The sequence below is a fragment of the Pseudochaenichthys georgianus genome, chromosome 4, assembly GCF_902827115.2.
Source record: "Pseudochaenichthys georgianus chromosome 4, fPseGeo1.2, whole genome shotgun sequence".
Lineage (NCBI taxonomy): Eukaryota > Metazoa > Chordata > Actinopteri > Perciformes > Channichthyidae > Pseudochaenichthys > Pseudochaenichthys georgianus.
In genome coordinates, this window is record NC_047506.1 from 30758837 (window position 1) to 30786374 (window position 27538).

Here is a 27538-nt window from a genome sequence, read left to right on the forward strand (position 1 = left end):
ATCGTTCTCCTGTGTGTTTAATGCCTGCTGACTGTGCATTTACTCTTCAGAGCTGATGCTCTACACACATATAAGGCTATCTCTCTCACATAAGCACACACGCACACAAACAAAAAACATGGGTGTTCAGTCTCTGTGGACAGTCAGAGCACAAACGGGAAATCATCATGGGAAATAAACTCCTAATTGGAGACAGGAAAGGAAGAAACCCTGGTGATATGCAAATGGTAAAACATGCAAATGCATATATGAAAATGTATGTGTAATTGAGAAATATGGGGGGAGTGAGAGAGATGGAAGGGGGGGACTGACAGAGAAACTGAGATGCAAACATGCCCGAGGTGTTTCACACATTACCTGCAGGAGGTGAGAAGGAGCGGGAAAGTAGTGCCTAATGGGAAATGTTAATTCTGCAACCTGTGAGGCTTTGGCTCAGATTGTTTATGCTTTAATGGATGTGAAGTCACTGTAATGCTATCAAAAAAAGCTGAGTACAGTTGCTGCTCCCAGCTGAATTTGTCAAAGGGGGTTCAAGAACGTAACTGTAAACGAAAAGTTGTTCTTTTTTATTTTAGGTACATCATTTTGATTAGTGAGCTTTAACAGCTTTGTACAAGGTACAACTTGAGTGAAAACAAGTCCCTTCATTTAGCTGGAAACGGACACCCAGAGGCCCTCCAGCGCACCGTTTGTGGCCTGCACATTGAACTCGGAAGGGACCACAGCTCATTGCCATAGCCACGGGGCATAACACAACTGTGACATCCTCTCAAATTGAACACTTGATGCATTCTTTAATTAAAACCAAACATAGGAATGTCGAGTGAATAAGAATTGCGGTCGCCATGAACTGTAGTTGGCTATAGTTGACTACGATTCTCTCTGACCAACCCTTGGTCTGCACTGGCAACATAATCGTCTCGTATCACTCAGTTCACAGGAACCTCGACCGAGGGGGTGCCGAAGGAAAACAAAAAGATAAATTCAAGTTGAGAAGAGCTGTGTCGTACCATACCATGCAGTACAAATGAAGCATTAGCCTCGTCATTCTGACTGATCCAAGCTATCTGCCTCTTGGTTCCAGCTCTGTATTTAAGCACAGTCATGAAAGTATTATCAATATTTCCATCTTTATACAGCAAACCAGCATAAAGTATTTTCAAAATATGGACTCTTCCATTAAATGTGGTTTAAATTCAACCCATTTTAATTACTCTTTCTGAAAACATAAAACGTATAAGTATTATGTAAGTACACTTGTCTTTCTGCAGTAAATATGCACGTTTTTGGGATGATTAGGAACAATAAAACCAATCTTTTATTTAAGTCTCTTTTAGGATAAAGAGCATCTGGACTATAGTACAATTGATTTTCAGTTACAACTGGGTCTTTAGGTTAAAGGGTTAAATCAGGCTAAATCCTTCGAATGGGGCAAAGTCTGAGCTAAGGTGGAGAGGGCGATGGTTTTAAATCTGCTTCTCCACATGTTAACTGTGACGGTTTGTGTGTTATGATACACCCTGACACAGGAGTTCTTAATTAAATAATCACTGTGGATACAAAGTATTAGTATTAATGTGTATGCAGTGTGTTTGTATTTCACTCTGCCAGGCTGGAGTGAGAACTATCTCCTTGGTAACTCAGCACCTTTCCCCTCTCTCCCTCCTGAAGCTGACCTCCCACTGAGAGCGCCGACACCCCTGTTACATCCCGCCCGCACGCCGACACCCCTGTCACATCACACACACACACACACACACACACACACACACACACACACACACACACACACACACACACACACACACACACACACACACACACACACACACACACACACACACACACACACACACACACACACACACACACACACACACACACACACACACACACACACACACACACACACACGCATATTTAATCAGAACTGGTCTTATGACATGCAGTATCAGGCCGGTGCAGAAACATCCCCATCAGAGCCCCACTGAGACTGATTAACACACAACATACATCCAAAAATACACGTGTATGTATAAGGAATAATATTTCCTTATTGCGTGAATATATTAACTATACATTATATATGGCAACCTTCCAATACATTTGTATGCAATCATATCTTTTAAACTCTGTTTTGTTCTCAGTATGAACACATTTAAAGAAAACAGAATGCTCTAAAGTCTTATCTATATGTACATATTAAATATATAGATGGACTTACAGAGGTGTATGTGATTGTTTGTTATTCTGGCATCTCTCCTCCAGTGAAGTCCCAGCGTTTGATTCTACCTTTTTCTTCCATTTTAACTAATCCGATGAATGTCATTAGCGACTAATTTATGCTAGCAAAAATGTGGATTTCACATTATATTTTAGAAATCCTACACTGTCTTTCTCAGAAAACATATATTTTTAACCCGGTTCAGTTTGCACATTAGCCTTAATACTACCTCAGCTGCCGTAGAAGCCACATTCAAAATGTTTCATGAATGCATTTGAAAACGAAACATGGAAACATATACACAGAAAGCCAACCGATTTTTAATAACAAAAAATAGAAAGATTCACGAGTGTTACTTACTGGGTTTTATTAAGCTTTTGGGCACATCTCATGACCTTCTTCAGCAGATGGATTTGCTGTGCTGCCATTTTTGGCTTTAACACAGGACCTGAGTACAAAATGTTGACAATTTTATGTTTTGCATAACTGTGCACATACATCATCCTTTAAGATCAGTGATTGGAAGATGGACTTGGACTTATCTCCATGAGGTTTTATCTCCACAGGTTTGAAGGTTTTTCATTCAAATAACCAAACATATTCTTAAATATTTGTTCACCTTGTGTTCTAATGGTTCAACCAGGAGACCATGTAAGCTTTGAAGTTCTCCAACTGTTAGTCTCCTAAAGTTGGCTACGTAGGAAATGAATCAGACTCTACAGCCTCCCGTGGATTTCCCACAGCTGTCACTCATTCCTCGCTCTCCTTACCAACACGGAGGTCTGGTGGTCTGACAGGAAGTGGAAGATGAATCTGTCTCATCAGGAGCCGGGTGAGCTCTCTCTCCAGGGGGGATTCCCAGCCGCTCCCCTCCTGACAGGTTTGATGAATCTCCACTTCCCCTCTACTCAGGACGCAAATCCAGAAGTTTTAACCAAACGCACCACTGCTCCATCTTTCCGAGGAGCCTGAGACGGACTGAGGGACATTTCACTAATGAGAGACGTGACATTTCAACCTCGACTCCAGCCCAGCTCACCCTGACAGGCTGCAGATGGGACTTGTCCTTCTGCTCTGTGGACAAAGTCAACTGAATCCAGTAGAGGAAGTATTCAGATCTTTTATTTTGAAATACTAACACACCACAGTGATGAAATACCACAAATGCTTGAAATAATTAGTATACTTACTGCCTTCAAAGTATGTATTAAAATTAAAAGGACTTCAAAAAAAAAAATGTATCTAGTTGCACTGTCAAAAATATCATACAGTATGTTGGAACCAGATTTGCAAGTCATAGTCATTTGTTATATGTCTATTGCTTTTTTTGTATATTCATACAGTATATCTATATAATTTATTTAACATTACTGTTTTCTCAACAATTACCTCGTACTTTTCCATCAAACTTATTTTACTGGGTTAAAGTATACACCAATTCGGCAAAGCAATTTACTTGTATGTTAAAGTCTACTTTTTGACCAATTCTGATTCTATAGTTCAAATTCTAACCATATCACACCAGACACATCTCTGTGTGACGTGAACGTTTTCGTCAAACAGAAATCCGAAATGTTTATTTAAGTAGGTAAATAAAGTCGTTGGATGATCGCCAAAGGTCAAAACAACAAGGGTGGCTTAAATCGATGTTGGCAAGGATGTGAAACTTTGTCGGTGTCAATAAAAACTAGATAGTTCACTGGGTCACTGCTTTAAGGGAACTAATGTTTTCTGTTTGAGTAAATGATGATTGATTACTTCCTCTTATGGCAGAATCCAAGAACTGAGAGTGTACAAGATAATGGACATTCAAATAAAACCCATACAAATCAGGGTTTTGAGTTTGGTTCAGAAGGTGAAAATGTGTTTGGATGCTGTCCTTAAATGTTAATAAAGGCCATGCAATTTTAATCCATGTAAACAGGGGCAGGTGAGTGGACTGTGGAAGATGACTTATTCATGGTGGCCTATCTGACCGAGACCTGCTGGCAGACGGAGGGGAGGGGTGGGGGGGGGGAGTGTGTGTGTGTGTGTGTGTGTGTGTGTGTGTGTGTGTGTGTGTGTGTGTGTGTGTGTGTGTGTGTGTGTGTGTGTGTGTGTGTGTGTGTGTGTGTGTGTGTGTGTGTGTGTGTGTGTGTGTGTGGGTGTGTGTGTGTGTGTGTGTGTGTGGTGGTGGTGGTGGGGGGATAATGTGTGTCCAATCGCTCATCAGGCTCATTGCGTGTGAATGTCACCATGCTCGGTTGCTGATTTACACCACCGAGAATTACAGGTGGTGCAGTCAACATAAAGACATACTGTAGTAGGAGGTACAGATGAGGGGGAGGATGTACAGTGAGTCTCATATACCACAAGAGACGATGATGCTGGTCAACTATCTGGACTGATCTGAAAAAAGTCACAAACAGCATCCTAAGGAGAAAAAACCTCAATGTTACCACTGTTGGCCAATATCCAAATATTTCTGCCAGCAGACTAAAATGTTCTGAGCTGGCATAAGATTATTGATCAACACAATAGCAATCCATAATATCTTGCATCGTTATCAAATAAAATACATAGTTAAACTAGGCCATTCAGGGCATGCAGATCTCTGCCAAGGCTGTTGCCATGAGTGAACAATTTATTTGTGTATCTACCCCGTGATTCAAATCCTCTGTAAACTTTTATGGGATCTTCCTTGGACCATGCTACACCCTTCCAAAGACTTTAATTATATCTGGGTTAAATCGTTTCTCCGTTATCCTGCTGACAGACAACGGTGGTCGGCAGGGGCAAATGCACTACTTCCATTAGGAGAAACGGGCTGCACCTACAAAAACTATGCAAATATAAAACACAAATGTGCCAAAACACATGAAAAAAAAAAAACATCTTCAACAACTTGGCAACACATGCACAGTGTTTAGAAAACTTTAAACGACAAATGCGAATGGTTTACTTTATAAATGTTGTAATCCCAGAATGTCAACAAGCGCTCAAGTACAAGCTGTGTGCATCACTTTTTAGTGTCCCCGTTTTGGTTGTGTTTTGAATTTCTTGCAGCAATTTATGTTTGAAAGTGCAGTGTGTTTCTCCAGTGTGTTGGCCCATTGAAGCACGTTTTACCCCTGTGTGCCACCGTAGACATCTGAAAACCAGGCCGTGATGCAGCCAGTCAGGATGCTCTCTATGGTGCACCTGTAGAAGGTCAGGATACTCTCTAAGGTGCACCTGTAGAAGTTGCAGAGTATCCTGGAGTCCATGTTGAACCTCCTCCGCCTGCGGAGGAAGAAGATCCGCTGTTGAGCTGTTTTGGTGATGGTGTTTGTGTGAAGAGTCCATGTCAGGTCCTCAGTGATGCTGAGGTTTAGATGAAGGTTGTAATCCTCGTTTTTGGTTGCGTTTCCACTAGGCCTAGTGGCATAGGCCTAGTTCCGGCCCGGGGATACTTTTTCACCTTTTTTTCTGTCGTGGTTCTATCGGGGCCAACAACCGGGCCAATAACCGGGCTGAATATGCTAAACTAGTGATGACTGCTGATTGGTCAGAGTTAATCCCTAGAGGGGACGCTTGCAGCATTTTTGAAAACAGAGAAGCTAAAAGAAGAAATGGCAAAGAAAAGCACACCGTGGTCGATTGACGAAGTTACGACGTTCCTCCATCTGATTGCAGATGATAAAATCCAGCGGGAGCTCGACGGCGCAACTCGCAACCTAAACGTTTTTCAGGAGGTCTCTGCACTGTTGTCCGAACGCAGATTCTCAAGGACTTTCCAGCAGTGTAGGGAAAAACTGAAAAAGCTTAAAGGCCCTGACACACCAAGCAGTCACCAGAGAACTCGCCGACGCCGACTGTTGCGTCGCCGTGTTCTCCTGCGTCTTGGCCATGTGTCGCACTGGAACACACCGCAAAGACTTCAGCCGAGCACGAAATAACTGCGCATGCGTAAGTGGCAATAACTCTCCTTACCAGCAGGCGGCGGTAGTGTGTATTCGTCATTCAAAAGAGGCAACAACCGGAAGACAGAGAAGAAGAACAGACTGCGTGATATAAACAAACAACAAATAGCGTGTGCGTTCCATTTTCACTCTCGTCCATCGAAAATATGTTTTGTGCGGTACTGGAGCTGGACGTTGGATGTGATCCGAATTATCTAACGCAGCCTCTCGTCCTCCACAATGTTAAGCTGTAGCCACCCATTTAGCTATCATTGTTGTTGTCCAGGCGTCTCCCCGGCAAACTTTCAAACGTGGTCTGCCGCAAGCGAGCGGCAGGAGCGGGGCTGTCAGCATCAGCTGTGTGCTTGGCTTGCTGTTTAAAACACCTTTTTTTGTATCCATATCTCTCGCTAGAATCTCCCACCATCCAACTAACAACAACAACAACAACAACAACAACAACAACAACAACGTCAACCCTTTGGGCTCTGAAACTACGGGGCGGGCCGAGGACAAATACACATGCGTTAATCGCACGTTAAAATAATTAGTGTCGGTAAAAAATTTGCATTTAACGCGTTAACTTGACAGCCCTAATATATATATATATATATATATATGTATAGATCACATATTTTGTATTCCAAAGCTTGTATATTGTTAGAAATTAAAATCAATGTTAATTTGAATTAAATACACAGTATTTAATTTAAATCTGTTTAATTCTAAAAACCGAATTTCACACTACTTCCGGCTTTCCGCTGGTGAATTTCGTCATTTCTGGTTAGCATTAGCATGTGGCGAAATGCTAAATTTTCAAACCGTGAATTGAAGGTGAAATGACGTGATGTTGTACCCTAAACACACTGGGTTTAACACTCATTTATTGACGCTGAAATCACGTTTATTAGGGAATGTTTAAGTAACCACAGACACCAGAATGATGTAATTTAGCAACAGAAAAAGACAGGAATTGCATTCAACCCGCCCCCGGACAACGCCGGCCAATAGGAGAAGACCTCAGATGACAACAGGAAGAGCAAGCCAAGAATCGACCTCTTCTTCTCCTGACCTCGGCTGACCAGATGAATGAGGAGAAGGTCGCCACTCGCAAATTTCATTTGTATATCACCGCATCTTTTGTGTAATTAAATTATCTCTGCTCACTCTGTTGCGTCGGCGTGTTCTCCTGCGTGTTGGCCATGTGTTGCACTGGAACCAGACACCGCAAAGACTTCAGTCGAGCACGTACGAACTGCGCATGCGTGAGTGGCAATAACTCTCCTTACCAGCAGGTGGCGGTAGTGTGTATTCGTCATTCAAAACAGGCAACAACCGGAAAACTGAGAAGAAGAACAGACTGATATAAACAAACAACAAATAGCGTGTGCGGTAGCTCCACCTTAGCAAGTGTTCTTTGCAGGTGCTTGTTGAGGTGTGACGTGGTGTTTCCAGCAGTGGATAACAGCTTCTGGCCTGGACACAGTTTGCACCTCACCGTCACATTCCTGTCTATTCTTCGGATGAACTCAAAATAATGGGCATACCTCCACCCCTCGAGAGTTATCGCTGACTCAGCCATGTGTATGCAGCACTGCACGTGGAGATGTGGTCGCGCAGATTACTTACATATAAACCTACAAAGTACTGATATAGTAAATGTATTTATTTTTATTTTTGTGTAGTTGTATATTGCAATAATAAGGTATGGTTGTCACAAAATCCCACGGCACACCCGGACTTGCCTCACGGCACACCAGTGTGCCGCGGCACACCGTTTGGGAACCACTGGAGTAGACTACGCATTACACTGTTACACACCTACTATACAGTATACACTGTAGTGACTGTACAGTCAGAGTGTACTGTACTGTCTGTACACCATGTATTTTCTACAACTCTACATGTGTACATTATACAGTACATACTACATACATAGTGATGTACATACACACTGTTAGAAATGAAAATCAATGTTGATATGGCGTAATTTTGAATTAAATACACTATTTAATTTAAATCAGTTTTATTCTGAAAACACCGAAAGTTCACACTATTAACTTAATACTTTTATTCTGAAAATTATTCACTTCCGGTTAGCATTAGCATGTGGCGAAATGTTACGTTTTCAAACTGTGAATCGAAGGAGAAACGACATGTGATGTTGTACACTGAGCACACTGGGATTAGCACTCATTTATTGACGCTGAATAACGTTTATCAGGGAATGTTTAAATAACCACAGACACCAGAATATACGTAAGTGCTAGTTTTTTTGCGAGCCCAAGTACCGGTTCCCGACGTTCCGGTTTTTAACCGGACTTGAACCGAAACTTTTTACAAGTCCAGTACCGGTTCGGCGTACCGGTACGCAGCACTAGTTATTACTGTATGAAACTTTACAATAGAGGGAGAAATAGAAGGGAAAATATGAAGTGAAAATAGGAGTTTGACATTAAAGTCTGAAGTCTAAATTTGACCAAAGACTGACAAAGTGCCTGAACTAACTTCAACACCGGAGCGAATGAATTCAACAGAAAAACAGTGAACCAAAACAGAACAGTAAAACGGATATAACAGCAAAGGCTACCACAACAGCAGCACTATGAAGGAAGAGAACATTATCAGTTAGAGACAGAAAGAATAGAAGAGCTGGCCCCAAACTGCCAACATCTCTCACCACAAAAAATACCTCTAAATGAAAAGGCAACATGTCAGACAAGTAGCTCCTCTCTTTCACAAACTCCCTTTAGTTTCTCTCTGTTTCTACCTCCTCCTCGCACCTCTCTGTCACCGAGCGAGGGCTGCCATGACAGTTTCAGCACCACGTCTTCTCCGCATGCCAGCGGCGGCAGCGCTGAATCTGCACTCCTTCACCACAAATACTTCTTCATGCTGATTATTTATCCTCGTCTTTCCCTTCCCGCAGAACGATTCCTCTGCTTGGTATTAAAAAGGCTAAATGAGGGCATGCTTTTATAAGGCATGAGCTTTGAGTGTACCGCAGTTTAAGTTACAACGCAGAAGAAAGAGGACATTGTAGCGACACTTTCTGTTACTCCGACAGTCTGTCAGATGCTTGCTTTCTCTGTGATACTTTTATACATTTAATTGATGAAAACTTTTAGGAGATACATACACCAAACTTCTACCAACCCAGGTAGAACTTTAATATTCTGAGCCTGTTTTCACTAGAGAACTGGTGGCATTCAATATTTGTTCAAAGGACATCCCATGTTTTCTTGACAAGGGAAATAGTCGATCATTCTTTTCCATATTGATGGAAACCGATAACAGTTTGTTGGAGCTATTAACAATGAAAGCATTACATTACATTACATTGCATTTAGCTGACGCTTTTATCCAAAGCGACTTACAATAAGTACATTCGACCAGGAAGACACAACCTTGAAGAAAACAGAATCATATAAGTACATAGAGCCAAACATTTCAAGTGCTACTCAACTGGCTATAGATAAGCCAGTCCTTTATTAGTATATAAGTGCTCCGTTAGAAGTTCTTTGTTAGTAATTCTATCGCTCGAAGTGGAGTCGAAAGAGATGAGTTTTCAGTCTGCGCCGGAAGGTGTGTAAGCTTTCTGCTGTCCTGATGTCAATGGGGAGCTCATTCCACCATTTTGGAGCCAGGATAGCAAACCCATGTGTTTTTGCTGATGGGAACTTGGGTCCCCCTCGCAGTGCGGGTGCAGCGAGCTGTTTGGCTGATGCAGAGCGGAGTGCACGTGCTCGGGTGTACGGTGTAACCATGGCCTGGATGTAGGAAGGGCCAGATCCATTCGCAGCATGGTATGCAAGTACCAGTGTCTTGAAGTGGATTCTAGCAGTTACTGGAAGCCAGTGGAGGGAGCGGAGGAGCGGCGTGGTGTGGGAGAATTTGGGAAGGTTGAAGACCACACGAGCCGCTGCATTCTGGATGAGCTGCAGAGGTCGGATGGCACATGCAGGTAGACCAGCCAGGAGGGAGTTGCAGTCGTCTAGGCGTGAGATGACGAGAGCCTGGACCAGAACCTGCGTGGCTTTCTGGGTCAGCTGGGGACGTATCCTCCTGATGTTGTAAAGCGTGTATCTGCAGCAACGGGTTGTAGCAGCGATGTTTGCAGTGAAGGGCAGGTTGTTATCTAGGATCACACCCAGATTCCTTGCAGTCTGAGTCGGGGAAACAACAGAGGTGCCGATGTTGATAGTCAGGTCAAGAGTGGGACAATCTTTTCCCGGAAGGAAAAGCACTTCAGTCTTGTCAAGGTTGAGCCTGAGGTGATGAGCAGACATCCACTGAGAGATGTCAGCTAGACAAGCAGAGATGCGTGCGACCACCTGGGTCTCTGAACGGGGAAAGGACAGAATTAGTTGGGTGTCGTCAGCGTAGCAGTGGTATGAAAAACCATGCGGGCTAATTACTGATCCGAGCGAGTTTGTGTACAGGAAGAAGAGGAGGGGTCCAAGAACAGAGCCCTGAGGGACCCTTGTAGTTAATTGACAAGGGTCGGACTCGGACCCTCTCCAAGTAACCCTGTAGGTGCGGTCTTTGAGGTATGAGGTGAGGAGGGAAAGTGCAGAGCCTGAAACTCCAAGTTCTTGGAGAGTGCGAAGGAGGATCTGATGATTCACCGTGTCGAATGCAGCAGACAGGTCCAAAAGGATGATGACAGAGGAGAGGGATGCTGCTTTGGCAGTATGCAGTTTCTCAGTGACAGCAATGAGAACAGTTTCTGTGGAGTGACCTGCCTTGAAACCAGACTGGTGCGGATCCAGAAGGTTGTTCTGATGGAGATAACAGGAGAGTTGTTTAAAGACAGCGCGTTCAAGTGTTTTAGACAGGAACGGGAGGAGAGAGACAGGCCTGTAGTTTATAACATCAGACGGGTTGAGAGTGGGTTTCTTTAGGAGAGGGTTTACTCTTGCCTCCTTGAGACTGTTTGGAAAGTGACCAGAAGTTAGAGAAGTGTTGAAGAAATGGGTGAGAAACGGTAGAATATCAGGAGCGATAGTCTGAAGGAGGTTTGAAGGGATAAGGTCCAGAGGACAGGTGGTAGGGTGGGCAGAGGTAATGAGGGTGAGAACCTCACTTGGAGAGAGAGGGGAAAAGTAGGTCAGTGTGTGGGTGAAAGGAGGGTCTGGTGACCCAGCAGTGAGTAAAGGTGAGTCAGAAAAAGAAGAGCGAATATCATGCTCAACCAGCATCATTCCTCTGTGCAGAAGCCAGAACAATGGCGTCAGACACAAACATATCGACAAATAAGAATGAGGTTGATGTGGTGGTTTCAACCCAAAATACAGAAATGATCATTTGTTTCTACATATGTATTTGATTCACATGACAAATGTTAACTTAACTCCCAATTAACTGTAGCACAGCTACGTCGATGAGACATATGTGTCATTTTCCTCTGAACAAGATATCAGATCCTTGTAAAGGTATATATCATCTGAGGTTGCTATATACAGAAAAATTGGCAGAATGTGTGACCTCGCAACTAATTATTATTCCCAACTCATCAGATACGACGCTTACGGCCCGTCCACACAGCGGCGTGCGTTGAAGCTTCCAACGCTTCTGCCCATTCACTTTGAATGGGGTGACGTCACTTTTAGCCGAACTGCATTTAGGGAAGCGACGTGGAGCGTTGCTGGCGTTGCTCGCTTCAAAAGTTGAGCAATGTTCAACTTTTGGCGCCTCGGCAGAAGCGTCAGCCAATGAAATCCCATTTATGCAAATCTGCCAGTACAAGCGCTAGCCAATCAATCCGCGTGTATGCTGGGAGAGACTACGCAGGTCATTTCCTCATATTCCAAAAAATGGAGGGAAAATTCATTATAGCGGTAGTGAATCACCCGGTGCTGTATGATCAGTCTCTGTTCATCTACCGGGATACAAACCGGAGGAACCAGGCATGGAGGGCGGAGGCAGAGACAGTGGGTGAAACTGGTAGGTTTTCGCCGGTTTGGGGATTTTCTATCCAGTTTACTTCGTTTTAACATTTCTATTGTCTTATGTCGGAGGCGGGAGATTCATGCGATTGGTTGTTGGTCGCAAAAAATCCCCAAGCTTCAGATACGCCCACCTCCAAGCGTCAACGCACGCCGCTGTGTGGACGGGCCGTTAGAAGGGAACCTTTAGCGTCACCTTTTATATTGCAACACTTAACTTCGAAGGGACTTGCTCTGAGTGTCTAACATTGGCACAGATGGGTTCACATTGGAGTTAGAAGAAAGTGCAGAGCACCTCAAACAGACATTGTATCTGTGTATCTGACTGTAGCAAACACTGGTATTTCACAACGAGGGAATAAGAGCTCCACTGTAACGCCAGAGATAAACTTAACCAAATGTTGAAATAACTTGGAGCCAAAGCTAAATTGGAACAAACTGAGACAAAGATTATAAAATTAGGAAAAACTTAAATGCTGAAATGTAGCTAGTCAAATACCAATCCAACATCCAAACATCTTTCAGTATAGAAAGCTCTGAATGTCCATTGTAATGTTGTCAGTGAAATTCAGAAAGAAATGTTGGTTTAGCATCAACATAAAAAAACAAAAACACTTATATTATTATTATTATTGTATATTTAAACCCTTATTTAGGCCAGATTTCACATGAATGTCTGCTAGTTCCCAATCCACTGACTGGGTCTGTTAGCTGTGTGCTAACTGGACATGTAATATTTTGTTGACTAGATGACATGAGTTGTGGAGGACAAGCATCATCAGACTTCGTTCTGAAAGAATATCTTGTGGAAGAAGGAATTTTGTCTATTGCCCCTTTAGATTCTGCATATAGAAAATGTCCTCCTCCATGACAAATAAGACAAACAGTTATCCGACATAACACATACACACAATCAATGTCCCTCTGTATGTGTGTGTGTGTGTGTGTGTGTGTGTGTGTGTGTGTGTGTGTGTGTGTGTGTGTGTGTGTGTGTGTGTGTGTGTGTGTGTGTGTGTGTGTGTGTGTGTGTGTGTGTGTGTGTGTGTGTGTGTGTGTGTGTGTGTGGTACCTTTTAGATGTGCATCAGCCGGGCAGTGTGTGTCTGCCTCTGGGTCCAGGTCCTGAGTGTGTGTGTCAGGCTCAGTGACACCTCAGTCACTTCGACTCTGCAGCTGCACCGTCGTCCCCACCACGAGTGCCTGCGCGGCATTTTGCGGGTGCAGAGGGTGACAGGGTGCATGACAGCGGGCTGCGTGGTACTGGCACTCCCATGTGAGCTGGGAGAGTCTGTTAAGCAAACAGAGATCCACCCTCAGGACTGAAGAGGAGTCCCTCAGAGAGAAAAAACTGATCCTGTGGCAAATGTGAAAAAACTGTGTTTAAAACCTGTTCAGGTTCTCATGTACTATGACACTTATATAGCCACTGGGAAAGAAGAGGATGTAAGTGAACACAATAGACCAGAGAGTGTTTTATGTTAAGGACCAATGCCGAGGAACAGTTAATCACAGCTTTACAGTAGCAGATTTGGTCCCATTGCATTAGCCATGAAGACATATATACAATGAAAAAGCATTTTCATGAAAAGTGTGATGTCTACAATTGTAGCTATAATGCCAAAGAATCCCCTACGTTAGGGCCTAAATAAGGCCCTATATCCTATATTGGAAAATTCTGCAACTTACATTTTATTTTGCGACCAGTCTTGCACACTTTTACAACTACAGGCAATAAAGGGTCAACTGTTATCTAACCTCCATGTCTTCCGACTGTGGGACGCGTTGGTTTGCCTAACTACTTAGACTGTAACTTATCAAGTAAGGAAAGGAAAGTAAGGTTAAGCTGCACATCACTTGTACTTACCCTAATGACTTTGTTAATATTAGCTAACGTTGGTTAGTTAATGTCGGTATCATCCAGCAAAGCACAACAACAGGTAAACAATGAAAAAAGCTTAATGGTATGATTTCAGTCAAAGTCAGCAAAAGATTAAGGATGAATCTTATTTTACCTTGGTTTAATATTCAAGATTTTACTTCAAATTAATAACAATATGCTTTAGTATGCCTCTGGTGAACACAATTTGACATGTGAAAAAGGAGGAGGGTCAAAGCCTGGAGCTCCGCAACTAGGCCCGTTCAACTAAGCTGGAGACCCCAAAGAAAACATGCAAACTCTAAGAATAAGGAGCTTTTTGCTTAGAGTTTGATCAGGCCCAATGGCTGGTCAGTGGGTTCAAACTAGGGACTCATATTAATATTTTATAATATAAATATAAAATGTTTCTTGCCAGAGAACTGTGTGGATTTTGGTTACTTTACATCAAATGAAACACTTCACATTGTAGGATTTAACGGGGTTAAGATGTGGGCTTTTAGGTATATGTGACGTGTAAACTAGAGACTGAAGGAATATAAGTGTACAGTGTCTTTCAATGTGTGTGTGTGTGTGTGTGTGTGTGTGTGTGTGTGTGTGTGTGTGTGTGTGTGTGTGTGTGTGTGTGTGTGCGTGTGCGTGTGCGTGTGTGTGTGTGTAGGAAGTGAGTCTGTGGTATGGCTGCTGGCCAGGCTGAGTGGAATAATTGATTGCTGATTGACCCTCCATTGCCACTGAGGACAGTCCTCTCTACTGCATTACTGCACACACTCATCTGGTCAACAGCGTGTGTGCACCTTCACAGCCGTGTGTGTGTGTATATGCATGTGTGTGTTATCCCTCTACCTACAAACCACAGCCACAAACTGTTATGAAAACGGAAAAATCCTAAACCGGTTCAACATAACCTGGATATGTTTGAGTTACCCGGTTTACCTAATCCAAAATAAACGCGCTCTCGCTAAACGGTCCTATTCTTTCCTATATATCATATCATAGTCTATTGCCTTAATCAATATCTAGTCAACTCTAAAATACCACATATATGCAATGGCATGATAATATTATTGTGACAAGTGGGGTATTCACCTGGTGTTTCCAGAAATTAGACGTAGATGGAGCCAAAATCGACGAAGGCCACTTTCGAGGGTCGTTTTTCCATACATCTGCAGGCAGTCTGTAAGGGCAATCCGACAACCCACACAGCTCTAGTTTACGCTGGTAACGACCTAGAGCACACCCCTCAAGTCCAGAGATGTAATCCGAAGACATGCAGCGATTTCTTCGGTCGTTAATTCAGAAAAAAACCTAGTGCGCTCTGCCTGGCTACGTTAGCTAGCTGTTTATATTTGCACTTCCAGGATATTTGCACCTCCAGGAAAATGGCGTATTTATATATATATATATATATATATATATATGGCGCGTGTTGCATTGTGGGTAGCTCGTGACGTCACTGTGTGTGAAAGAATGATGCTGGTTATCAACTCGTTAACTGAAGCCAGCTTTGCCCTATCTAGTTATGTGCGCGTTCACATAAAAGGGGCGGGGTTAGCAACATTTGACCAATCACAAACATGGAGAAGCGTACTGACAGCGCAGCGTCATACTTCCTGAATGAAAAGTAAACTATAATAATAGACAAATATTAAAGGTAGGGTATGTAAGTTTGAGAAACCGGCTCGAGATCGCTTGAATTTGAAAATACACGACCGGAGAAAATCTGCCACTTCCTTATAGAGCCCCTCCTCCAACACACACGAACGCGCACATGACCAATGAGGGCACGAGATACATTTGTGCACAGATGGAAGGCTGAGAGGCAGGTAGGCCATCCAGTTATTTTAGCCGGGCCTGCTAAAATGATTGGTCGTACTTTTTACAGTATTACGGCTTCCACAGATGACATTTTTTTATGGATTTTTTGTCAAAGCACTTCAGATATTCATTGCTATCGGGATGTTAAAAGCATTCCATGAAATATAACAAAAAGTGTATCTCGAGCCGGTTTCTCAAACTTACCTACCCCACCTTTAAGACTTTAAACATCCATGAAACACTTTATCCAGGATAAAAGCCACATAGCTGCACCTGCAAACCCCAAATAAAAGAACCCAATACAAAGAGTTGTTAAATAATAGTGAAGTCACGTTGTAATAACAATAACTCATCTCTCTCGAGTTTTCTTTTTGTGTTTTGCCAAAAGCCACCGTGTCAAGTGTCCTACTTGGGTTGCCGTACGGCGTTGTCCAATATGGCGGACCATCTCGCACATGCGCACCACTGCAGATAGGGCAGGGCGGCAGATCGGGTAGTGACATAGGTAAACCGGGTAACTCAAACATATTCAATTCAAGTTTATTTATATAGCCCAAAATCACAAATCCCATTTGTCTCAGAGGGCTTCACAAGTCAACAAACAATTGGCAATGTAAAACAATGTAAAAACAACAAACATATCTTACAAGATCAATGTGAACATATCCAGATTATGTTGAACCGGCTTCGTCGTACAGGCCTCTGGCTGTGACACAACAACAATAATCGTTGGAAAATGAATGACTGGTCGATTCAGACAAAATGCTGAATCAATCACACGCACGCGCGTGCACGCACACACACACGGGGAAGTGAAACATGAATGGAAGTGATAGTGGTGGTTTGAGGGATTCAGCAGGAACTCGACCCCTTGTTAAAAGGTTGACTCAGTAAATCGCCTTGTGACCACCGTCAACAGGAAATAAAATAACAGGAAAGGAAATTCTCTTTAAGTGAATCCATGGCAGCTAATAATGAGCTCAAACCACCACGGAGCAAGGAGGAGATATGAAAGGCACAGAAACAATCTACAGCACACACAATATGGTATTATAGCGACACTTTTACCATTGTGTGTGATATTGCAAATTACCTTGATAACAGTAATGTGTGCTTACTAAAATAGCATTTTTACAAAAAAAGCCCAGTCAAGCCTAACATGAAAACAGCACTTGGACCTCAGAGAGTTAAAGGGAATATCTGGAGCTAATTTCCACATTATGGCACATTTTTCCTTCTTTCAGGGGAAATGTAGCCCATTTTCTGTGATCCCCCTCCCCCTCCTTGTTTAGAGATCAGCACATCATCCCGCCGCTCTCATTTATTTGTTTGTTGCCGGTTAGGTTTGTTTATTACTGTATTTTCAAAGCACGGGACAAGGTTAGATTTGCTGTTTGGGCATATTTTCTCCTGTGATAGCATGTTTGAATTTGTCTACTCAGCATGCGGCGTGTCAGATAATGTGTGTATGTGTGTGTGTGTCTCAGTTGTGTGTGACAGTATGGAGCGGGTGGAGGCAGGGCATGCGTTCAGGGGTCGCAGCAGTAGTACGGCGTCACCGGTGCCAAATTGCTTTCCTGGGTGCGTTGGGTAGGGCCGGCAGTGTGGAGCCCCCCCCCCCCCAGCTCTCTGCTCCAGGGGGGGGGGCTCCTGGCCGGGTCACTAACTCAATCACCAGATCAGGAGTAATAATTATTAATACCCCGTGAGCGTTACCAGCACGCAGGTGATTTATCAAAAATGTCGATTACATTTTGTGCAGGTTGACAACTTTTTGAAGCTGAACTCCTCCCTGGGGAGCGGGCCTAAATGGAGCACCAAAAAACCACATCTACTGTATGAAGCAGTTTCTGCTTAATACAAAGGCCTAGCACCAGGGGAGATGTTGTTTATGACCAATTCTTCAAAAATAAGAGCATCTATCACTTTCAGCTCCTGGTTCTTAATGGGACAGTTTTGATCATCTGATTGTTGGATCCCTGATGATCACCTTTACCTTTAGTTGATATTCACTGAACGGGCCCTACCAAGTCACAGGCAGAGCACCTTATGACCTCCATTGGCTCATAGAATAAGCATATTTGAGCCATTGTAACACCTAGATTAAGATCTGACAGTCATGCAATATTGTACTTTACACTCTCATTTAATGTTTGTATGGTAACATGTTTTCTGTACATTTGCCCCCACTCTGTAACACTGAAACTACTGCTGGGTTTTTACTACTACTACTACTACTACTACTACTACTACTACTACTACTACTTTCAATGTACTGAGTCTCTTAAAGGTCCCATGACATGCCCATTTCTACTGGTCATAATTCCATTGTTGAGGTCTACTAGAATAGATGTACATTGTTCAATGTTCCAAACTCACATTGGTTTCTCATACAGCATCTCTGTATAGTCTGTGTATTCACTCTCTGTCCTACACGCCATGTTGGAGCTCCTGCCCCCCCCCCCCCTCCCTATGACCCCACTGTGCTCTGATTGGTCAGCTCTCCCACTCTGTTCTGATGAGTCCACCACCGTTACAGCGGAACATCAGTGATTATGTGTTACAATGGCGTTTGTTAGCAACCAGAAAATGACACCAGTAATGACAAACAGATGAGAATGCTGCGTGGGGTCTGGGTGCCGTGTTGGCGGGACGTCACGGGGCTCGCTGCTCCGCCCTTTGAGGCTCGAGGAGCGGACAGTGTGAGCTGGATTACTGGTGTCGTTTCCTGGTTGCTGCGTGGGGCCCGCGAGACAGCGAGACACCGCGGAACTCAGCCTGAGCACACACTCACACTCACAGCCAGGAGATCCACGGAGCCGCGGCTGAGAAAAGACAATAGTGAGTGAGCGTGTGTGTGTGAGTGTGAGGAGCTCCACGGATTGGTCCATTTGGACCTGGGTATCGTTACGTCACTATGACCAGGAAGAAAAAAATTGAAAAAGACAAATCTCCAACAATGCGTTCATAGACAGGTCTTTTCTGTGTTCGAGTTTTACTCACTACAGGGTGTACTTTGAGGGTTTGTGACTTTACAGAGCGTTTACATGCAGAAAAAGCTACATAACACACAAGGGGACGGGTAATGACCAGAAAAGCATGACATGGGCCCTTTAACATTTTGACAAATTTCAACTTCAAACGTTCCCTGATGTTGACAGTCTCCTTTTGTCAAAACAGTTCCAAACCAATGAATATATGTTAAAGGTAGGTGGGACATTAATATGGTTTGCAATGTTCTTCTAAGTAGTCGACAAGTAAAATGCTACATCATAGATTTACAAGGCAACACCAAACAGATGTTCTTTTTTGTTCTGCAGAATTGTATTGCTGGATTTACTGTATATAAAGACAAATACCTTTTGTTTAAGTGAACCCTACAGACTGGAACTAGAGCCAATCAAGAAAACAACAAAGTGGCTCGAATTTACCAACTCATCCACGGGGGAAAGGCCCAGGGTCACTAGGGGTCAAGGGCCTATATAACAACGAGTTGCTGAATGGAGAACACAAACTGATCACAAACAGACCACCATCCAACCAAAAACGACTAAAAGTCAGTACAATTTGCCACAACGAGAACCAAAGCTAAAGAGACGCAAAATGACTTTAAAAAGATGCAACACCAGCACATAACGATCACAGAGGTGCAACATGACTAAGAACAGACACCAAAATGACCTACAATTACTGAAAAGAGACACACAACCACTAGACACAGATGGAACATAGTATCACAGTAATGAAAGAAAGACTAAAAGAGGTGTGAAAAAAAACTAAAATAAATGCAAAGCGACACATTTGACAAAAATGAAATGACTTCTTCAGTTTAGCTGTCTCTTACCGAGGGTGGGGGCCTTGCTGCTGTTTGTGCACAAGAAACCAATTCTCTCATAATCTGTCTATGACCACAACTTCATATGGGAGCTGAATGAATTGCACGTAAGTGGTACAAATTCCCTAACTGTCAAATAGTGAACCTAATGTGTTTGGGGGTGTAACCTCAGAGGGAGTTGCCTGCTTTGCCCTGACCGGTATAATAATAAAAACAACAACAACAACAACAGGTAGAGGAGGAGGCTGAGGTTATTATCACTCTTATTAAAAGGATGCAAGTATATATATCAGCTGTGAGCTGCTTCCACGGTGTTTGTCTGGACTGTGTGTGTGTCTCTATGTGTGTGTGTGTGTGTGTGTGTGTGTGTGTGTGTGTGTGTGTGTGTGTGTGTGTGTGTGTGTGTGTGTGTGTGTGTGTGTGTGTGTGTGTGTGCGTGCGTGCGTGTGTGTGTGTGTGTGTATACTGTAGGTAAGCTGAGCCGAAGAGACGCTGACTGTGTTGAATCTCAGCAGCTGCAGCTCCAGACGCCAGAGACACACTGCACCGCTCTCTCTGAATGTTATCCCACCCCCACTCACTCTCTCCATCCTTTTCACATCTTCACTTGTTTCGTCTCTCGGATGCGGCTCAGATGGACTCTGCCCTGATTTATGGATAGAAAAGCACACAGCGTAGTCACGGTGATCTCTTTCTCTCTGTCTCACACACAGCACATGCCTGGTCCTTCATTCCCCTGCATGCTATCTCAATCCCTCTCTCTGTGTGTGTGTTATATGCACACACACACACCCTGACTCCCAGTGAGGTGATGGCTGTCACACTGCTCAATGTTTCCTCTGAGTCAGCAAAAACAGGAAGAGGAGGAGAGTGATGGAGAGGCAGAAAGGAGGGAGAAAGAGGAGAGATATTAAGAGAAAATTAAAAATGTAAAGTTGAAAGTTGAAAGCAGAGTGTTTTGCACCTAATAAAGATTGCATCACTCAGCAATTTAATCAGTTTAGGAAAGTTGGTGATATGAACGTTATGTAGTCTAACTTTAAGGAAATAGAACAGCTTGTATTGGTATGGCAAGGCGCTTTGCATAGAGTATAAACAGGTATATAAAGGTCCCTGACATACAAGTTATATGTTGTATGTCAGGGACTACGGATGGAAATGAGCTCAAAGCTAAAATCCGGCATATTTACACTTGAAGCATTATTTGTCTAAAGTGTTCATTAATGTGCATTGTCCCTTTCAAATAAACGATTAAATGAAAAAATGAAAATAAGTGCTTGTGAATGGAAGTGACGCAGTGTTTGGATAAAGGATTAATATCTGTACAGACAAATTATTTTGTTATTGGCAGAAATGTTCAAAATTACGTGTTGCAGGGACACATATTTAAAGATAGGACTTTTTAATATTTTTTGGAAAGACAAAAATGCAACTGTCTATTAAAAGCATCATAATAAAAATATGTTCAATACAACTAAATCTAATCAAATAAGATATTTGTTGGGGTCTATATTGAGCAAATCTGACAGCCTTCAAGAAAATGTTTGGAATTTCTCTCATTTGACACATTTTTGTGACAGCCTTACATCAAGTATAAACAGGCTTAAATTCATATATATCGCTGTGCAGATATCTCACTTCCTTATTGACATCTTACCGTATACTCTCCTTCACTTGCATGACCCTGCAATACACACACACACACACACACACACACACACACACACACACACACACACACACACACACACACACACACACACACACACACACACACACACACACACACACACACACACACACACACACACACACACACACACACACACACACACACACACACACACACACACACACACACACACACACACACAGTGAGTTATGGTGTTTGAAGTGAGCCGCCAGCCTCCGGGTCTGACGGCGGTGTCACATCAGCAGCAACGCGGGGTGGCATCTGTGTCAACCCGCCACCCGGACAGGAGGAAGGAGAGAACACTTAAAGCAGTTTAGTGCGCGTGCACAAGCGCGCGAACACAAAGTGGATATCGAGGGTGTCATGCAGTGACTCGCTCAAACATGCAGTGTGAGAGTTTAGCTCATCTACCTTGTTGTTCCGTGCATGATGGCATAGAGGCCGGCTCCATCCATCCATCCATCACCGGCTGATGGGAGTAGAGGGATCCGCTGACAGGCGTCCGCAGCCCGGGCAGCGGAACGGAGGAGCCGGGCGGCTGGTGGAGCCTCTCACAGACAAATTACGGCCGAAAGATATGACCGATGAAGAATAAAATATAGCAGATGGAACACCGACAAATAAATTAAGGAAATCACTAATTAAGAGACAAACGAGCATCAATTATTGCGTATATGTTTTCGTCTTGAATAATAATAATAATAATAGGCCTTGTAATAATAATAAAAACAACAAAATTGATATTCTTTCAACATCTTTACATCATTATTTTTGACACACTCGTCAACTGTCGTTTCAGATTATTTTATACTATCATAATGCAATCAATATGATATGACATATTAATAATTATGTTAGCCTATAATAATTAGGCCTCAATAATAATATTATAGATTATTTTACAATTCTTCAAGTAGCCTACATAAATATATTTTATACACCATCAACATGTCCGTTGATGCAGTTTAAACTCCAGTCACTGCGTTAAACTTGATTTTGTTTTTGTCTTTCTTATATGAACAGACTTATTTACGTACAATAATAGTAAACATTATACATTCATACAATGCTATCTACGGGCTTTTAGGGTGTTTTAAAAAAAAAAAACATTCTTAGAGCTGCAACGAAACTCGGCTGGCCTTGAATAAGAAACGAATTCGTGACAATCTTACATAAAGCCAATGCTTTTAATAATTTAGTGGCAGGAAGCCTTTTTGTTTGTTGTTTTCAAAATAAAAACCTGTTCTGCAACAATGAGGGCAGCAGCAGACTGACAGCTTTGGGACAGAACTTTTTATTAAACATTATGAAAACAAGATTCTCAACAACGTTCCACTTGGTAGGTTTTTCACTTGTTGACACGTTAGGACACGTTCATTGAATAAATATAGAAATGATATGTACAGATATACATAAACAGCACTGTGCAGAAGTTTGCTCATAGTTCTTTCAAATCAAATTGTTAGGCTGTAAATAATTGCAAAACGTTGACGTCATATAAAACCAATTAAAAAATAAATACAATAAGTAACTGAATAAATAATTGTTGGTACCTAATTGTTTTCAAAAAATAATTTGTGAGAAGATTCGTTGTGATAATTGTTGTTCTTTCACTGCACGTAAAAGATCGAATATTTGGAGAGCAATAAAACATCTCATATTTATTTACCATTTTCAACTGTGGCCTTTTGATCTACAATTTCCAGCCTGTTTTCCTGTAAGTGCTCGCCACCCAACAGGTAGTCCAATCATCGGACACTTCTGCACAATATTGCACATATATCTAGGCAGCAGAAAACACACGTCTTATTGACAGAATAATGCATCTCCAAGAACAGTAAGCTCTACCGACAGGCAAAGTCTCTCCTCTTCTCAAACCAGCAAGCATCCTCCTATCAGACACAAGCTCTTGTTAAGACACCGGGCTGCAGAATAAACACGCAGGCCCTAAACAAATTCTACAAATATCCAAAGTAAAAAAAAAAAAATCATTAAACTAATATTTTTCATCATCAGGTTGGTGCATAGAGTTTTAGCAGCGAATGCAGTCCTTGTCCATCTAATACATGAACCTTTATCAAATTTACATCCGGGTTTTTTAACAGATCAAAGGTCCTATGAGTAGAAAACAAAACGCTTGTCCAGTTTGATCTCTTCTTAGTGCAGTATAGGCTTGCCTTTGACATTACACATGTTCAGTAGGAGGAGGATACCATATACGATTTGCATGCTGTAACATACAAACATTTGTATTAAGACATTTCGAAGAATCCAAGCAACAAAAGCTTTAAAAAGGAGAAAAGGGTAAAATAACACAGGTAACTGTTTGTTTTTTCTCTACACATTATGTACAGGTGGAAATAAATACAGTCTAAAATCTGGCTCAGTTAATCTCTTTTTGTTGTTTTTCTTTTCATTTTAAAACAATAGAAAAATTGATTGAAAATAGCAGTTGAAGACGCATCCATGTTTTTTTCTTGCAGTTAGCAGATTGTTTATGCATTTTTGTCCGCAGTCCATGCACCTTTCCAGGGGGGGAAAGGTGGCTTTTTTCATACCCAGGCCTTATTGGTGGCAGAGGAGGAGGAGGAGGAGGAGGAGGAGGAGAAGCGTACCATGGGCCATGCTTTCCATACGTGTGGAAGGATTCTGGGAGATGACTGGAGGTTACCATACATGTCCTGCATGCAGGGTTGCAATAAGGGATGGGAAACTATACTTGCAATATTGAAATGTCTCTTCTCCGCCTCATTTTCACAAAAAACAGTCTGTTGAGCTTTCTGGAGCCAAAGGTGTATTGCTTTTTCTGCTTCTACTTTAGTCCAATCTCTCTTTAAAAAAATGCACCGTTCCCCTCACTTTTAAGACAAAAGCATTCTCTCTGAATTAAGACAGTCATGTTAAATGTCACAATGGTTTAATAAGACCAGGTTTTGTTGCACCAGAGGAAAAAACAGTCTATAGGCTAAGTGATCCCATGTGCCCAGCTGACAGGTTGCAGCGAGCTTACAGAAGTTCCGCCAAAACATCTTTAAGACTCAAAAATGCGCACAAGGATTACTTTTGTGCACATCTAATGCGTATTTGTTTACTTGTGTTTTTCTTCGAGGGAATAACTGTAAACAAAATACAAACGCAGAACAAATATATAAATAAAGGTTATTTTTTAAGTGGGGTGCTCAGTCTGCGTTTCTTACATGAAGAACTCGGTGTTGGCCTGTTTCCCGGACGGATCTCTCGTGTTCCCACCGGCCGTGTAGGTCCGACTGGCCAGCTTCTCGTACTTCTCCTTGTAAAGATCCCTCTCCTTGACAAGGCGCACCACGTCCTGCTTCAGCTGCTCCACTTGGCTCAGCAGCGTGCACTTCTCGGACTCTAGCATGTGCCTCTGCTGGACGCGCTTGAAGCGGCAGGACTGTGCGTAGCCCCGGTTCTTCAGGGTGCGCCTCTTCTGCTTCAGGCGGATCACCTCCTCCTTGCTGAAGCCCCGCAGCTGCCGGTTGAGCTCCCGCACCGTCATGCTGACCAGCTGCTCGTCAGAGAAGCGGTCCTCCAGGCGCGCGTGATGGCCGTGGTGGTGGTGATGGTGGTGGTGGCCCTGGTGATGGTGACCCACTGAGGCCGTGGACAGGTCCTCCCCGACGTACTGCTGGCCGCGGAAACCCTCGTAGGCCGGGTGGTGATGGTGATGGTGGTGCGCGTTGCCGATGAGGGCCTCCACCGCGTCCTCCGGGGTCAGGTTGAGTGCCTCGGGGTTGATGTGGTGCTGGTAGCTGGGGATCCAGTACAGGTCGTCCAGCTGAGGCTTGCCCGCGTTGCTGTGATTGTTGTTGCCGCTGCTGTTGTTGCTGCTGCCGCTGCTGCTGTTGACCCCGCTGGTGAGGCTCTGGTTGGGCGGCGCGCCCGGGCTCGGAGCGCAGAAGCTCGGCGAGGAAGGCACGGAGGAGCACGGCGTGCTGATCGGGGTGGAGGACAGAGAGCCCGACGGGAGGCGGTGGCAGTAGCGGTCGGCCTCCGGCGGCTCCTTTTTCACCTCAAACTTCATAAGGTCAAAGTCATTGACATACTCGATAGCCAAAGGGCTGTTAGGCAGCTCTGCGCTCATGGCGAGGTCAGTAGCCATGTCTGTCCATGCGACGACTCCTCACAGCCAAAACGACGGAGGGCAGCCCACCCGGTTACAGATAGCAAGGAGAAATAATAGCCTGTATGGTGTATATATACAGACACGCGCACACACTCGGTGCACAGAGTTGCTGCAGGGCCGGCGGGTGGGTGGAGGAACTTATTAAAGCTGCTCGTCCCTAAGACAACTTCTATATATAGTGGCGTGAATATACGTATGCATGTAAATGAACTTGTACACCTGCCAGTTCGCCTCCGCTCGCTGCTCTCGTTGACAACTTATCCCAGGTCAAATGCGCGCTTTAATACCAGGAGCACCCGGGGCGGCTGAAACTGGAGCCCGGTGAATTTGGAAACACCAACCTGTCTTGTCCTCGCTTCACCTCTGCAGCCCACTTGCTTCCCGGTGATTTACTCTCCTCGCTGCTGCTCGATCAGGTGACACGAGAAGACTTCTTCGTCTTCTCCTGCTGTTGGGGTGTGTTATAAATATTTTCAAAGCATACTCTTTCGCCCACCGCTGATTACAACTTCTATAATGAAGTCCCAGGGAGAAGTCACTGCAGCATGGCCCGGATTAAAAGTTTCTCACGCACTCAGATCTGTGCAGGACAGGCGCTGCAAACATGCGTAAAAGTTGTGCCAAAAAAAGTCCCAAAGAATACAATATGCAATGCCACGTGCACTCAAAGTTAATATGCATGTAATATTAAGGAGTAGTTGCAGGCATGGGCTCCTTCTCTGAAGTAAAGGATAATCTGCTCCGGTTTGTTGTGGTCCGTCCAGAAATGTTTTATTCAACACAGCCTCGGTCCCCACGGTGCTGTCCCTCCTTACAGGGGCGCGCTGCTGACCTTACGTGTTGACTGTGTGTAATATTATGCAAGAGGTGATACATTCCAGTAGGTTTTCTCTCTCTCAACTTGTTTTCTAAGAGCGTCACGGTGCAGCCAGCAGAGTCACTGAGACGCTGGAAGGCACTCTCTGCTCTTATAGAGACAGCGTGGCCCGCGACCCTCCCACACTGAGGTGCGACGGGCCAATGGGAGGAGATCTCAGCAGCGCGGTTGCATTCTCCTATAGCAGAAGACTCCACCGGCAGCCGAGCAGAGCCGAGAGGAGCCGAAGTGTGCCGGGCGCGCAGGGAGAACAGGTGCAGCAGCAGATCCCCCCCTCTAGTGACCGAGCGCAGGCTACTGCACCGAGCGCGGAGGAAAATGAGAGCTCCGGGAGTTTCTAAGAGAAAAATGTTTACTTGGAACTCAGTTTGAACGGTTCTAAATGTTGCGTCAGTTATGTAACGAGTCTGTCAACATGCGTTTAGATTTCACAAGGAATGAAAATGACGTAGATGTTGTTAATTCATTTGTGAATACATTAATGAATTCATTATATGGACTTGATTGAAACATGAAACAATTTCAACTTGTAAAACTATATTTGAAACATTTGAATGACAGCAATCTTCATATGTGTGTTCACTTATGTGTCGGCTTATCAGATCTTTATTGTATGAAAGGACACATACATCAAATCAAATTGTTGACCCCTGAAAAGGATATCCTCGAGGTTAAATTCAATCATTAGCAAGTTAATTGGACATCTATGCTGACACACATTGAAAACATATGACTGATGGTTGTCAATGTGTTCTGACACGTTGCAATTAACTCATGTTTTGTATACAAAATGTGATTCTAAATAAATCTAAATATATGTTTTAAAATTACACCTAGGAAAGCGTTTAAGTAAGGCAAAAGGTAAAAACACTCTGCCTTATAAGCTTTATTAAAAACAGCTTAATGTATCTGCTTTACTCATTTAGGTCTCTGAAAGGACGCTTCTGACACCACAAACGACCAGATCAATCCATATGGATCGATTTAAGGCCGCACGCTCGTCTGCCAAAAAAATCAATCCGCATTTCCGCGAGGCCTCGCGCTGGCTGCGCGCGGGTTAAGTATGATTGGATAGTCCTGGCGGTGGTCGACAGCGTTTTCATTCGCAATTAACCACAAATTGCATCCCGTCTCATCTCCACGGATCGACGGATAATTAAGCCCATCCACGTGCGTCTCCATTCTGGACACTTGCTTCCTT

At 43.5% G+C, this 27538-nt stretch overlaps 2 protein-coding genes across 2 annotated transcripts; both read right to left on the bottom strand.

Moving 5' to 3' along the window:
- Window positions 1-9701: 9701 nt before the first annotated feature.
- Window positions 9702-23931, bottom strand: LOC139433804 (uncharacterized; the record flags this gene model as incomplete). The annotated part of the gene is made up of 3 exons (XM_071203031.1): window positions 23872-23931; window positions 10674-10901; window positions 9702-10478 (listed from the first exon to the last, which is right to left on the bottom strand). Coding segments are annotated over exons 1-3 (1065 nt in total), but the record flags the coding sequence as incomplete, so codon positions are not given.
- mafaa (MAF bZIP transcription factor Aa) lies at window positions 22602-26379 on the bottom strand. The gene has a single exon (XM_034080465.1). The coding sequence runs from the start codon at window positions 25434-25436 to the stop codon at window positions 24507-24509; it is 930 nt and encodes a 309-aa protein (XP_033936356.1). The 5' UTR covers window positions 25437-26379; the 3' UTR covers window positions 22602-24506.
- Window positions 26380-27538: the final 1159 nt, after the last annotated feature.

Coding starts and splice junctions, on each gene's coding strand:
- mafaa (XM_034080465.1), bottom strand. CDS start 25,436: ATGGCTACTGACCTCGCCATGAGCGCAGAGCTGCCTAACAGCCCTTTG.